This window comes from Camelus ferus, chromosome 32, assembly GCF_009834535.1.
Source record: "Camelus ferus isolate YT-003-E chromosome 32, BCGSAC_Cfer_1.0, whole genome shotgun sequence".
In the NCBI taxonomy this organism is placed as follows: Eukaryota; Metazoa; Chordata; class Mammalia; order Artiodactyla; family Camelidae; genus Camelus; species Camelus ferus.
Genome location: NC_045727.1, coordinates 7,761,625 through 7,776,989, shown reverse-complemented (window position 1 = coordinate 7,776,989; position 15,365 = coordinate 7,761,625). Strand labels below are relative to the sequence as shown.

Sequence of the window (15,365 nt, the reverse complement as noted above, 5' to 3'; positions counted from 1 at the left end):
GCTGGGGGCCGGTGACTTGAGTGCTGGCTCACCCTGCGAGGTCTCCGCTCCCTCCTCCCAGGCCGTCTGGTGCGGGGACTGTGGACTTAAGATGGCAGCGCGGCCGGCAGGAACCCCGCTGCCGGGTGGTCCTGCTGTGGCAGGAGCCGCGGATGCTGTGGTGTCTGGTGGCTCGGCCGGCCTGGCTTCAGAGGCAGGGCATGCCCTGCAGGAGAAGAGGACACCCAGAGCCACCTTCGTTCCCGCTCCTCCATCCCAGCCTCCCTCCAGGAAGGAGAGTGGAAGTGGTAAGCGCCGCTCCCAGCCTACGCCCCGCCCTCCTGGACGTGACCTCCACGCTCACGCGCTTCCGGCTGGACTTCCGGCCGGACGGCACATGGTCCGGGAGGCCACACCTGGTGAGCCGCCGTCTCCGGCGACTGCGTGAGGGCCGCGCGCCAACCCGCCGCCCTGCCCGCTGCTACGTGAGCAAGAAAGTTCTTCTGTGGATGAGCCATCATACAAGTTTTTTGTCTATTTATTACAGATTTAGCATTACCCTAATACAATCAGTGCTAAATGGCCATAATACATTTCTTCTATAATTGCACATAATTTTATTCACCGAAGGAATGTTCTTTTCTCTCAAGACTCTCAATTTTCAGAACCGAAACGCTGGGAGTTAAGGGGGCTGCAGCAAGGCAAAGGGTAAAAACATGTGCGAGGTAGTTGCTGGGGTTTTCGGCAGTGTGGTTGTGGGGAGCTGGAGCTCAGAGGTCAGGTCCCCGGGGTCACGGCCAGGTTCCCCACCTACGAGCCATCTGCTCAACAGAATGCTAGGCGAGCTGACACCTCAGCAGGGGGCAGCAGACCTCAGCCCATGGCCTGACCCAGCCTGCGGCCTGTGTCTGCAGTCCTCGAGCTAAAAATGTTTTTCACGTTTTTCAAAACAAAGAAGAATATGTGACAGGGGCCTTGTGGGGCCCATGGAAATATTCACTGCCCTGGTCCGCATCTTAAAGGGTTTGCTGTGAGCATTAGAAACAGTTTAGGCTGGTGCCTGGCTTGAAGTAAGCACGCAATACAGAGTAATACATGCAATGCTGTTAATGTCTCCAAAACCAAACTGTCACAGAGCCAAATTCTGCATTTCTTCTAGGTAAACAGCCTCTCCTTCCCTCGAAAAAACAAACAAAAACTTGAAGAACTATAGCTTGATGATTACGGCCACAATTGTTTCCCAGGAAAAGGCTGCTGGTAGTCCAATTTCACTCACTTGGAAAACGGACTAAGGGAAAGAAGCATTTTCCCTTTATAGCAAAGGGACCTGGTGGTAGCAGACGACAGCCTTGGACATAAAAGCATGACTCAGCTTAATACGTTAAGAAAGACTGAGATGTTTTAAAATCAGAACAAGGCTTTAAGTGGAAATCAGAAAACATAAAACTGACTGAGCAACAGTATTAATGCTGGTTTTCGCAGGGACACGATTTTGCAGCGTAAACACACTTAGAATGGGGAACTATTACGAGGCTCAGGCAGCGACATCACGAAGCCAGCCTTTCAAAAGCCGATTAGATGGGTAATGTTTCCAAACGAGATTCTTGGCAAAACTGGTTTGCTGGTAAGGTGGACTAGCGCTGGACGTAACTGACGTCTCACTGCAACAGCGTTTCCCAAAGCGCGTCTGCGAACACCGGGCCTCGAGGATGCTGTGCGTGTGTGGGTGTGCTGGGGGAGGAAAGTTCCAGAGTCTGAGAAGTTATTAGGAAGACGCCACCCTGCACGCGCCTCTTGGGAGGTCACAAGGTACAACACTGTATGAAAGGCTTTGAGAAGCACTGCAGTGCAGGAAACAGGTGACTTGCCACGACCCTTTATTCCTGCATCGGAAGTGTGGCAGCGGGGACAAACAGTGCTCTGCGGGACGCTCTGGGCGAGCCGTGTGTCAGGCGGCCGCGGGGTCATCAGCACTGACACACACCAGGAACCTGAGGTTCCCTCAGAGCATCTGCAGCATGTTTTATAACATGTACCTCCACACGATTAAAAAGCTGCAATCTTTACACTATTAAAACCAGATACTCTCAAGATCACTAGCCAGCTCGTAAAATTGTTTGGCAGGGAAATCATAGTATAAAGAAAGGTAACCTGTTCACTCATCAATGTTAAGAAAAATTCAGGGGAGCAAATTTTTGTGTATTTCAATCAGAATGAGAAGTGACAGAGATTCTGTCTTTGTCACGGCTGGGCTTTCTGTCTGGAACGAAATCCGGCAGGCCATTTGTGTGGTTTCTCTGGATAAGTTCCATTTATTAATCATTGTACAAAAAAATCTTGGCATTCATTTGAAGAGGAAAGAAGTTACTATATCCAAATATTTAATATTTCAACATTGTGAAAGTTCTACTTTTATAACAGGGCTTTTTAAAATGGAGAAAATGTTTGGAAAATTTTTAAAAAGAAACTTATGATTTATTAGAGTACAGGATCCAAAACACGTTTTTAGAAAAATATAAAGTGCCCAAATACCAACTGACACAGGTGACAGAGGCTTCCTGGAGCCAAATGAAGCTTTCATGAAGAAACACATTTAAAAACAGTCTAGATACATATTTACATTGGGTCAGTAAAGGTAAAACCATCTTTCCTGGCTTTGATGTTACTCTAAGAAAAAAGGAAATCAAACGAGAAAACCAACAATTATAACTCTCAGCATGCTCCACAGATTCCTAGTAATGCATTTCATTAATATTAATGCCATAGTATCTAATTTTCACCTTTAAATGAGAGTAGTGTAAAACCCCCTAACCACAGGCAGGCTGGGTGTCATGAGTGGTCACAATTTCAAATGTTGAGTCCAAATCATCTGACTTTGGATTGGACTGACAGGAACACGGACCCTGGACCACAGCTGATCCGGGCTGGAGGGAGCTGGCTAGCCAAATCCTCATCTCTTTCTAATAACCGCTCAACAGCTGTCACGAGCTAGTAAGTGGTCTTAGGTGGCCGCCCCAGACCTCGGTCAGCCCAGGGTTTCCAAAGGGTAAACAAGAGGCAGTCGTCAAACATGGTGTGAAAATACTGCATGCAAACGGACAGACAGGCAGCGAGGCACGACTGGACCACAGCCCCCAAAAGCCTCATTCACTAGAGCCATTGGACTCTTTTCAGCTTAGAGAGTAAAATAACTAGGTCCTAACTCCACAAGTTAGCTTCTACTGGTTAACTACGAGACCAGCCCTCTGGAGAACTGGCAGGTTGAGAACGGTGGGAGCTCAGAGCCGCACAAGGACTCGGTACCTTCACCCTCGCCAGTGGTACCTGATACGAAGCCGGACCTCCCCGGGGGACTCAGACTTCCTCCTGATGCTTTCGTGGTGACTGGAGAAAGCGAGGCACACGCTTGTCTCCTTTCCCGCTGCTCAAACATTCTTCAAATTGGAGAGATTTCACTTATTTCTACCCTGCCATGTTCAAGAAGGTCTTGAAGTGATTCTAAGGAAGGACAGGGGGCATGAAACTTGCCCTTTTTAAAGATTTTTAAGGTTCATTACTTCTTTTTTTCTGACTATAAATGTGAAACCTCTTTTTTAGGTCTTTGGAGATCACAGAGTATGGTTTCTAAAAGCAGATATTTTAACATCAGATTGTACTTCCTACTATAGAGAACCCACCGCTGACTTAAGATCTATTTATGATACTGGAGTAGATTTTTAAAATTAAAAAAAAAACACATACACTTATTTTAAAGGGAGGAATAGATGAATGTGGAAAAGCCCATTCACAAAGGCTATTATTATGCACTTTCTCCAAGAATTTTATGTAATAAAATAGAAAACTAATGATTCGTGGAGATCTGAGCACAAATCCAAGAGATGACTCCAGACAGGGAAACGGTGTCATTCTCTCCATCCAAATAAAGAGACAAAATGCCTGAAATCTGTGTCAAAAGTTAGAAAGAAAGAAATTCAAACGATTCTGATTACCATTAATTTGTTAATGACTCCAGATCCAGGATGCTGCCGAGATCACTTCCAGCCTCCCCTCTGAATAAGCACTCAATTCAGGGCGAGAAGACAGACAACCCTGACTCGGGAGCGAAAACGATCCACAGAGAAATCAGAAAGAAATGATGCAGACGTACAAGCCCACCTGTCTGGCAAACAAAACGTCCGAGACGATGCAGACAGACATAATGGAGAGGGGAGGAAAAGAGTGATCAGAAGGGTGTCGACTGTGAGATGTCATGAAGACAGAATGTCACAAACTGTCACCACAGGACGAGCATACAAGCCATGCCACTGCACACAGTGCCTTTCAATGAATCACTAGTGTAGGCGGAGAGCAACATTGTCTTTGCAGCTGGAGGAGAGCACACGTGAGTTGAACGTAGTAGGAGGCAACCAGCACTACTGGTTAAGGGGCTTTCCCGGTGGTGTGAATCCAGAGGGGCCCGTGGGGACGTCTCCGTCCGGGGTCCTGTTCTCCTGGACAATAGCAGCAGCAGCAAAGGTGCAGCGTCCCCACTAGCCTCTACTCCACGTTCTCCTTCTTTGCACTGTAAATATTCTGCACCGTCTCATAGACAGACTCCAGATCCTCTGGGTACCGGATTTCCAGCTCTGCGTTTGGGATGTAGTGCGTGCCGGTAAACTCTGAGAAATAGCGTCCGACATCGGGGTGCGAGATTTCCTGAGGCTCCACGTTATACTCCAAGTTCTCTGTTGGCAGAGAGGCACACAGGCATTCTCATTAAAACTGGTGTTTCTGCAGCACCTTTCACCCAGAGAATTTCCTGTCACCCCCTTTTGAGTGTATTTTTGAGGTGGGGGAAAAGAAGGACAGATGTTGATGGAAGACGGAGGAGGGAACGGGAAAAGGTGGCGAGTGAGTGACCACTGGGGGACGGAGGGAGGAAGCGCTCCACATGGAACACGAGTGTTTTCCTTCTCTCTGACTAAGACATTTGGCTCCAGCAAAACCCACTGCCCCTCAGGGGGTCTGCACACTTGGGACTCAGCGTGTTGCTCTGACTCGATCTAACACACAGCCAAGTGTTTGGGACAAGTGTCCTAGCCTGCTCAGTTCTCACCAGTGGGTAAGCTTCCGAAACCTCCACACCACCCGGCCACAAGTCTCGTACCTACGTGCACCGCCCCCCCACCCCACCTCAAACGCCCCCCAGTACTGGCTGCTGCTTCCCCAGGGCTGCATGGGATCCCACGGGAGAATGGAGAAGTGGCTCGCACCTCCACACCCCACACGGATACAGGCTATGGCATTTGATCACCTCTTAGGAAAACCACGCTACCTCCTTCTCCCTGCTCTCTGTTCTGCCACTAGAGAAAGCAAGAGAAAATCAGACTCCTTTAAAATGGAATGATAAAAAAAAAAAGTGGTGATAATACATGCGATGTATTTTAAAGGCCCAAATCCTTTAAGATGAATTTTCCCTGCAAAACTATTTGAAAAACAGCTCCTCCATGGGTCCAATGGAAGGACGGAGTCTTGGGGGCCCTTCCTCAACTGGCACAGAGGCCTGGTCCTAGACCGGGTGTGGGCCTCCACCCAGGATAAGCCAACCTCATCCTCCACGACCTGGACCAGAAAGGAGCTGGCCAGGCAGCCCCTCCCTGCTCTGACTGCGTCCCAGGGCATGCTTAGATTCGAGCAATGTGAAGCCACACTGAGCACAGCCGATTGCCAAAATCAACTCAGTGAGTCTCTGCACAAGCCTAGCCGACGGAAATTTGACACAACATTGTAAAATGACTATAACTCAATAAAAATATGTTAAAAAAAAAAGGAAAAAAAAGTGAGGAAAAAAAAAAAGCCTAGCCAACGGGCTAAAGAACACCAGCGGGCAGCAGGTTACCTCTTAGCTCATTAAACATCTCGAAATGCAAATTCAAGACATTCAGTGCCCTCCACCCGGAGGCCCTGCATCCCAGAGTATAACTCCCACTGGATAAACACAAGCACCTTTCAGGCACTGACAGGCTTGGCTTTCGGGAGACGGAGTCTGTAATTCAATCTGTAACTTTCTCTACCACAAGATGGGAGGACTGAAACTAATTTTGTGCTGACAGTGGTTTTAAGTTGTTTCTTCAGACTATGTATGGTGAGGATCTATCAGTCTGAGAAATACTGCTAAGGGAATCACACACAAATCATGTGCAAAGACAAATGCTCAAAGATTACCTTAGCATCGCTTAGGAACATTGCTTAGGACAGCAAAAAATCCTAACAGTCTAAATGTCCAACTACAGGTCACTGTGTAAATAAATGATGGCATGTTAATTCAGCAAAATACTTGGCAGCCAGGATAATGAGCAACCTGTGTTCACGATGCCACAAGGGAGGTGGGGATAAAAACATACACTACTTACAAAAAGCCCGGAAGGCCACATATCTGCGGTGCTACATGGCACAGCGCACCTACACACATTAAACGGATTCTTTTAAACTGGGCATGCCCGGTGCGCCAGACCCTGCGGTCCCCACACGGGCTCAGCTCACGGTACACGCACATCACTCCATCAGAAGCTCCCGTCAGGATGCCCTTCTGCAGCGGAGCAGACGGCAGCACAGAGTGAGGACCCTGCCCAAGGATCCAGCCAGCGCTCAAACCCAGATAGTCCAGGTCCAGATGAAGAGACCCTGACCGGGCGCGGCCAGGAGGGGCAGGGGCAGGAAAGAGGGGCTGGGACAGCCTGGAGGGCACACACTCTGCAAACATGATCCAGGGGTTTTCAAAAGGAAACTGAGGGTCTGCTGACTCTGATTTCTTTCTCTACTGTTTCACTAGGGCTCCAGAGATGATTTCATTTCTTCATGTTTTATATTTTTCTGATGTTTTAATTGGAAAAATCAGTAAGTGTAAAAACAAAACAAAAAACCCTCGGGTATTTCAAAATGCCACTGGCTGACAAAATCCCACACTCACTGCCCCCACCCCCCGCAGTGAGCAACCTGTCACAGACATACCTTCCTGGGGGACGCTCAGGGGTTCCACAACCGCGGCCTGGGGCCTTAACCAGCAGCTTTTCTTGCCTTGCTGAGGCACGCAAGATATTCACAAACATATTCATAAAGATATTGGAGGGAGGGCAGAGAATCTGGGATTACCACCAAGAGATAAAAGTCCCTGTGGCTCTCAACTGGGAGCAGTTCTGCCCTGCAATGTCTGAAGACATTTTTGGTTGTCACAATCAGGGGACTGGTATCACGTGGGCAGAGACCTGGCGGCCCCTAAACCAGTGCCCAGGACACCCTCAACAAAGAGCTGTCTAGACCATAGACCAACATGTGGCCAGCGCCTGCTCTGAAGAGAGTCAGACATGCTCCAGTCCCGCCTCTCTCCCCATCTCTCTCCCCTTCTCTGTATTGTTAAGCAGCAGCTTTGTGTTGGCTAATCCTTGGCGTCTGAGTGTTGCCAGGAGGGCAGAAAGGTCGCAGTCAGGCTGCGATCACGCGCCTGTAAGGACACCATCACGGGGCAGCTGCGGCACAGAATTCTGAAGGTGGGCCCAAAACAAGAGGCATGAAAAGTACGGACGGAATGTCAGAGAAACCAGGAAACGGGTAGTGACAGGCCAGCAGGGTGCTCAGGGCCCCGCTCCCGGCTGCTAACGAGGAACAAAGCCTGAATTCAGTGTGTTTATCTGCCTGCGCTCCCGGCAAAATGGGAAAAATGTATTAATAAGAGAAAAAGTTTAAAGGTTGAAGTAAGACACTAAAGTTGGCAACATCATCTTGCGAGGGGACAATGATTCCAAATCCACTAAATAAGGTTTAAAAAATGTTTTGCTTGGAGAGGAGTGAGAAATCTAAGTGCTAAAAACCTTAACTGGGCGAAATATTAAACAGGGACTACTTAAAAGTCCTGGAAAAATCCTGAGAAGATTTTCTGATTCCCCGGAAATTTTCTGAGAAATGTGTCTGCTTATTTAAAATTTTCAGCAACCCAAAATATATGAACACATTCCTGTGGGACCCTGGGAACGGTACCCAAGGGTCCTGTGGGGTCACCTGACAACCCCCAAGAGGAAGCCACTGTCAGTGTGAGTCCCTCTCTCTAGTCCTTTGTCTGTGAACACACATGTATGCTGCTAACTACATGCACCCAAGGCTCTGCGTTGTTGATAATGTGTTTATTCATAGAAAAAATACTGTGTTGTTTTATATCTGTTTATTCATACTAACCACACAGGGAGCATTTACCGGCAACTGGTTTATTCAGTTGCAGCTTTGTGTCCACGTTTTGGATATGCCCCTATTTACCAGACAGTCCTATGAATGACACCATTTTGCTGTCATAACAAAAGGACCACAGGCCTCCTGCGTGAGTGTGTCTCCAGTGGAGGGACCGAGGAGAAGCCGAGGAGGGGAGCTGCTGGGTCAGAGAGAATGAGCACCTGAGACTCTGACAATTTAGAAGACAGAACAGAGCTGCCCTGTGAACATGCCTGAAACTGTACACCTCAGCACTGGTGCAGGGAATCCTCCCACGCGCGCCAGCACGTGCGACTGCCACGGACCGTGCGTGTGGGGATGTGTGTGGCAGGAACTTCAGTTTGGAAATGGGAGACAAACTATGGAAAAGGAAGCTAACACTGGGTGAAGGCACCCCACGGCCCATGCAGGCAACCAGATGCTTTCTCATCATACACGAGACACGTGTAAGAACGGGGTTCTCACGTCACAACTGGATTCCTGCCCTTCCAATCCGGGCAGCTGGCTTAGGTTCAGAGCATCAGTGATACCCATTTTCTGCCTGTATCTAAGGATCTAAGAAGTAGGCAGGGAAGTTGAGACAGGAGTTGCTGCTCTCTGACCTGGTACCAAGAAAACACTAAAGCCTGCCCCCTAGTGGGAACAAAAATTATAAACACACAAAATGCTGTATAGCCTGTTAACATATTGAGGGAATATTCCTCTTAATTGTGCACACTAAAACTGTCTGAAGATGGCACACATGGGCATGGTTTATAATTCACTCTGCAACTCTGTGCAGAACAAATAAACAGAAAGCATTCACTAATGGGCCTGACCCAGGTTCCTAGGATCACTGGAGCCAAAGGTTGAAAATTTAAATCAAGAAAAAGTTTAAAAACCAAATAACTTAATGCAAATGTATTAACCAAGAAGTGTTCAAAAACAGAGTTAAATTCGTGCTTTTAAAATTTAGCCTCTCAAGGTCTCCCACTGGCTAAATGTAGGCTAATTTGAGCATAACATTGTTCCCAATGATTATAACACACTAAGCAAAAAACCTGGGATTCTCTGGGAGGGGGAGGTGGAGAAGAAAGGGAGAGAGAGAGAGCAAAGGAGGGAAGGGAGGAGGGAGGGAGGGGAGGGGAGGAATAAGGAAGGGGAGGAGGGAGAGGAGGAGGGAGAGGAGGGTGGGAGGGGAGGAGGAGGAAGAGGGGGAGGGAAGAAGGGGAACAAAGCTCGTGTTTTGAGCGGGAGGGTCAACTAGGAGCAGAAAATCACCAGTTAAAATTCTCATGTCATGATTTGGGCAAGAAGAGCCAATAGGTGCTAAAACAAACATGAGGATAAAGGTTAATGGGGAACATGGTATACCCAGGATGTCACAGTTTGATCCCATGGATTTCTTGTTAACTGCAGAGGGACACTGTCCCCTAAGATCACTATCTTAGCCAAGTGACCACATGCCACCTCACTAGTAGTGGGACGTTGACCCGTACAGCCTCTGGCTGTTGCAAGTGAGGCACACAGCCCTTGAGAGCAAGCACTCGGCCCCAAACACTAACCTGACTCCGGCGTAACTTCTGGTTTACAAACGACACACAGATAAAGAAACCGTAAGACAAATCCAGAATGTCAGACAATGTACAAGATATCAGCCTGGACTCTTCAAAAAGTCAAACTCTTGTGAGAAAGAAAAAAAGATGAGAAATGAGGAACTGTCCTTTACCAAGAGAGACTGAAGAGATATAATCACCAAAGGCAGTGCACGAATGCTGGCTGCATCGTGACTTAAAAATGAATAAACACACACTTACAAAGTTATTCTCGTGACAACTGGGAAATCTGAATACCAACTAAATATTAGATATTATGACATAATTTTTATTTGTTAGGTGTAATGATGTAACTGTGGTAAGGCAGAGAAATGGCCTTACTCTCAGAAGATGCAAGATTAAGTAGGTCATGTTGTCTGCAACATTCTTTCAAGTCATTCAGCAAAAAACTAAAATCTCTATATAATTTAGATAGCCTAAAACAATACAGGCAAGAGATATCTGTGGCCCACAGAGGGGCAGGGCGACATGGATGGAAACGTGTGAGACAGACATTCAGACACAGAATCAGTGTGGCTTGCTGACTAGCTGGAGGAGGGGAGGGGAGGCACAGAAGGAGCCGGGGCCAGGCAGGGTGCCATGAGAGGAGACTGGCAGGAGCAGGCTGGGGTGCAGACGCGGGAGGGGAACCATGGGTTCAGCTAAGAACACTTCAGATACAGGAAGAACGGCCAAGTGCCTCCATGGGCTGATGCCCAGGGGCTGCTGGAGAGGCGGGCTTGGGCCCAGAAGAGCTGGGGATGGAAATAAGGCTTTGAGAGTCACCAGCAGGTAAACAGTTAACAAGGCCAGAGAAGCGAAGGTGAGCCCCAGGTGTGTGAGCCCCAGGGTGTCGAGGACAGAGCCCAGCACCTGCTGGGCACACAGAGGCCCACAAGACACTGACCCTGTGCAGAAACTGCCAGCAGAAAGAGTGAGTCATCACAGCGTCTCACCCGCTGTCCAGCTCTAAGAATTTTCTACAAGTTTCAGAATTTAAACTTAAGAAAAGGCAATTTGCTGACATTACTCATGATCACTTGGTTCAACCTCCACTTCAGAGGGTGTGAAACCGACAACCACATATTAAAGTGTTTTTAATGAAGTCATTACAGTATTCTGACTACAACTTACATCGCACAGTGACTTAAGACACAATTAGGGGGTATTCCGGAACCTTCAGCGTGGACATCGGACAAATTCAGAACATGTGAAACCAAATACCCAGTTTTACCTACTCTCAAAAGCCCATTTTAAATATAATTTCTGGAAACTCAAATATCAAATACTGAAAGTCTTGATATCAACCCTATGTCGTGGGCAACAAAGGTACAAGAGGAAGCGACAGACACTGGCCTGCCGTGATGACAAGACAGTTCCCTCTGTTCCTGTGATACACTTGCCCAGAACGTGCAGTATGAAATGCTTATCAAGCGGTTAGTGGGGGTGCAAACAGTCCACGGATCATTCAGTAATTTCCAAATAACCTGTTGATTTTTAAAATTTGTTAGTATATTTTTTTAACTTGACACAGCTTCAAGAGTTAAATAAAATCACTGGACGTGCCTTCGTCTGACTCGGGGTGCACACCGACCCCCTCCTGTAACCTTCCCCTGTACTGATGGAGGTTAAGTGATCTGTAGTCTCAATTCAGAGAATTTCTCTGGTGTATCATCCTCTCTCAGCTTCTGATGAATTAACAATAATTAATACAAAACTTTTTCTATTCTTTTTGATACTTCTGAGATTTTTATAAAACTACCATTTCTATTATTGGATTTACCAGAACATAATACTGAGTTAGGTCAAATGTGATGTTTTGGGTCAGACACAAAAAGATGCAGATGACGGTTACGGGGAAGGTTCTTTGCCAAGCTGCCTGGATGACACTCTGTAAGTTAGAATTTAAACGTCTCTGTGTGCCTCAGTTTCCTCATGTATCAAGTGAGTATGATGATGACAGTAATTATAGTTCTCAAGTACAGTTCATAGACACTAGAATGCTGCCTGTCACAGAGCAGCATATGTTAACATTTGTGTTCATTTTTATTAACACAATGAACATAGTGAATGCCCTGACAGGCAGGCATGCAATAAACTCATCCCATTAAATGGAGGGACAAAGAGGCAGACACTGAAGGCATTTGTCTCTAACCTGCCTTCGCAGGCTCCATCCCTCTCTGCCTCAGGAGACCTGTCAGGGCTGGCAGTGACCCCAAACACTTACCAAGCACCTGCTGACTCTCCCAGGTGCTCTTAGAGCCAGTGCTGTGGACTGCAGTTCCCACAGTGGCCACTCGAGGGCGTCTCTAGGGGAGCACAGCCAGCTGCCAGTCCCAGGGTGCTAGGTGCTAGGGTGGCTCCCCCAAGTGCCTCATCAGTGCCCCGGGTTCAGGCAGGCGGTGTGAGCAGGGCACAAGCCGGCCCTCCTTGTCTGGAGGGAGCCAGCGGCAGTGCCTGCACTTCTGGGAATCTGACTGGCAGGGGCAATGACCAATCAGAACAGAGGTCGGCAGCAGCTCAGAAGGTCCCTGCTGTGGTGGTGGCTGAGGGAGAGGCCCTGAGGTGGCAACTGGTTAACCCGTGGGACAGCCGCACTGAGCATCAGCCCTGATGAGGTTAGCCGTGGGACGACAGCCATCTCTGAATAAACCGGTGACCTGCGTCCGCAGCATCCGAGCGCTCACACGTGTGCTTACAAGTGCACGCAGGACTGACTACTTACCTTGGGCTGCGTATCTACAAGAACCGTCCTCCACCAGAACGTTGTAGAAGGGCTGGTGGTGGCCGTGGGGCAGGCTGTGGACATTCATGTTTCGGATCCACTCGTGTCCCATCATGCAGGTGGGGTCCCAGCCGTAGATGACACAGTTATAGCCGTACCTGAGCAACACGAGAGCAGCAGCAAGTCAGCCCCTGGGACCCGGTCACGGCAGCTGTGAAACGTACAGACGGCGGCCTGGCTTCTCTTAAGCCCGCCTTCTTACAGATTTACCTGCTTTTACTCCTCACTGGATCAATCTTCAGGACGCCCTGGGCCCTTTTAATAAACCCCTCTTCTTATCAATACAACACTTCATTTGGAAAAGAATACACTTTTAACAAGAAAGATGGGACAACTGGTTATCCAAATGGAAAATGATATCAGGACTTGGGCCTGACAGTAATACACAAAATCAGTTAGTAGAACAAAGACTTTGGCGTAAAATGCAGAACTTTAAAAACATCTTCATGACTCAGGAAAGGGAAAGATTTCTTGAACAAGGGATAAAAATACAATCCATAAAGGAAAAGATCGAATAATTTGACATCATTAAAATTAAACTAAAGGATCCTGATTCGAATACACTGTGTGTGTGTGTGGTGTGCGTGTGCGGGCGTGCATATATAAATAAAGTAGAAAAACTGGGGAAACACAGACTCTGACTAGATATTTGACGAGGTTAAGGAACTGTGTATTTTTCTTAGGTATGACAACAGAACGGTAAGCGCGATTTTTAAGAAGGAGCGAGCCTTACCTTTTAGAGTTACACACTGAAATAGCTACACATGAAATGACATCTGGTATTTGCTCCAGGGAGGAGGGGGAGGGGCCGGGGGCGGGTGTGGGTGGAGATGAAACCAAGACTGACCCACGATGCTAACTGTTGAAGCTGCATGTGGGAACGTGGTCTGGTTCACCGCCCTCCTCTCGATTCCCATATGCTTGAAATTTCCACAACAAAGTTAAAAAAAAAAAGAATGCAATAAAAGAATGGAAAACCCTAGCCAAAAACTGAGATAAGATATCTAAAACTTATCTGCTCATAGAGACTAATACACATAATAAAGATACTGCAAATCAGTAAGAAAGACTAACAGCTCAACTGAAAAATAAGCAAAATAATTGAAGCGGCGCTCAATCAAGGGAAACTTGAATGGCCAGTAAATACAAGAAAAGAACCTCAATCTGGGTAGTAACCAGGGAAATGCAAATTAAAACCACAATGAAATGCCATTTGCCATTTACTACATAAGTGCACTTTTAAAGGTCTGGCACTAACACATGTTGGCCAGAATCAAATCTCTCAGCTCCCGGCCTGCTGGTGGGGTGTAAATCAGAACAGCTGCTTTGGAGGCGGTTAAATTCTCCCTCATCAGTTGGCCAGGCCCATACCTCATGGCCCAGCGAGTCCCTACCCACACTCAGATCCAGGGGGAGCGGAACTAGAGGAAGAGATGAGGGAAGATGAACAGAGGAGAGGAGAAAGGAGCGCTTCCATCCTCCCACAGAAAAGGTCACTGAAAACACGAGAGGACCTCCCTGAGAGGAGAGTGAGTTGCTTCTTAAAAAACAAAGAGGGTCAGGATGAGGTTCGGCCCTGGGTCCTTGCTGCATTGGGTCGGGTCCCCTTCAGGCATGTCCTGGCTGCTCCTGAGAAGCGGGGCTCACGGCACTGTGTCCTCTGCAGCCAGAGGCGGGGTGGACGTGGGGACACTCACCTCTTGTGTTTCATAATGAGCCCAATGGAGTAGCAGACATCTCTGTGCTTCTCGTGGGAGCGGAGCTTCACCTCCACGCCCACCTCCTCCTTCTTACGCTCAATGTGCTCGAGCGTGTGCTGCACCAGATAGCCCACCGCCCCGTGCTGCCCGGGGTCTAGGGTTTGGATGTGCTGGAGGATGTCAAGCACCTTCAAGACAAGACAGAAAGACTAGGAGATAATATTTTCATTTAGGCCTTTTCTTTTTCCTGGCACGGGATTTAGCCCTACATAACCTGACAAGGACGGCAAGGCGGGCTGGGCTGACGGTCCGAGTCTCCATGACCTCTGTGCCACCCTCTCCCCCAGCTCCCACCCCGTCAGCGCTCTGCGCACCCAGAGTCCACAGACTCGCTTCGCAGGCTAGGGACTGGCCCCGGCGTCCAACTTCAACCAGCGCGGCGGGAGGAGCTATTTAGAAGCACGGGTCACTCGAGTCAGTGTGGGGGGCAGGGGGCTGCCATCTACGAGTACCTTTGGACCAGGTGCCTTCTAGAAGGTTCTAACACTCTTAGTGAGTGTAGGGACTCAATTTTTTTATACACAAAAAGGAAACAACTTTAACCTGCCACTCATGAATTGAGAGGAAAAAGAAACCTAAGCTGCTGCAATCAAGACCAAGATGAAGGGGAGGGTGTAGCTCAAGTGGCAGAGCGCATGCGTAGCATGCCTGAGGTCCTGGGTTCAATCCCCACTACCTCCTCTGAAAGGAAATAAATAAACCTAATTACCTCCCCACTACCAAAAGGGAAAAAAAGACCAAGAGGACAGGCAGCAGAGCTGCCCCGGGGCTGCAAGAGTGGAGGGGTCACAGAGAGGGCACTGGAACCACTGGAACCTCGCAGATCAGGCAGCTTATTTATGATGATGTATTTGAAGAAGGAAGACCTGTGCATCAGGGCTCTGAAATCGTACTGGTCATTTCAATTACGCCAACTCCCACTGGAATTCAGGGTTCAGGTGCACATGGAGACCCCATCCTTGTGGAATCTGTATGACTAGCTGGCAGAAGCAGAACTGTCTGACCCCAAAGTCCTGTTCTCTCTACTGT

The 15,365-nt window shown here is 48.1% G+C and overlaps 1 protein-coding gene across 2 annotated transcripts in view; it reads right to left on the bottom strand.

Annotated features, from left to right (window-relative positions):
* Positions 1-499: 499 nt before the first annotated feature.
* Positions 500-15,365, bottom strand: part of FBXO21 (F-box protein 21) — a 38,786-nt gene continuing 23,920 nt past the window's right edge. The window contains exons 10-12 of one of the 2 annotated variants that reach the window (XM_032471443.1): positions 14,274-14,485; positions 12,517-12,674; positions 500-4,703 (exon numbers count right to left, since the gene is read on the bottom strand). In XM_032471443.1, coding sequence (XP_032327334.1) covers positions 4,516-4,703; positions 12,517-12,674; positions 14,274-14,485 — 558 coding nt within the window. In that variant the 3' untranslated portion in view covers positions 500-4,515. The remainder of the gene's footprint in view (positions 4,704-12,516; positions 12,675-14,273; positions 14,486-15,365) is intronic. The other variant, XM_032471444.1, reaches the window with a different exon arrangement.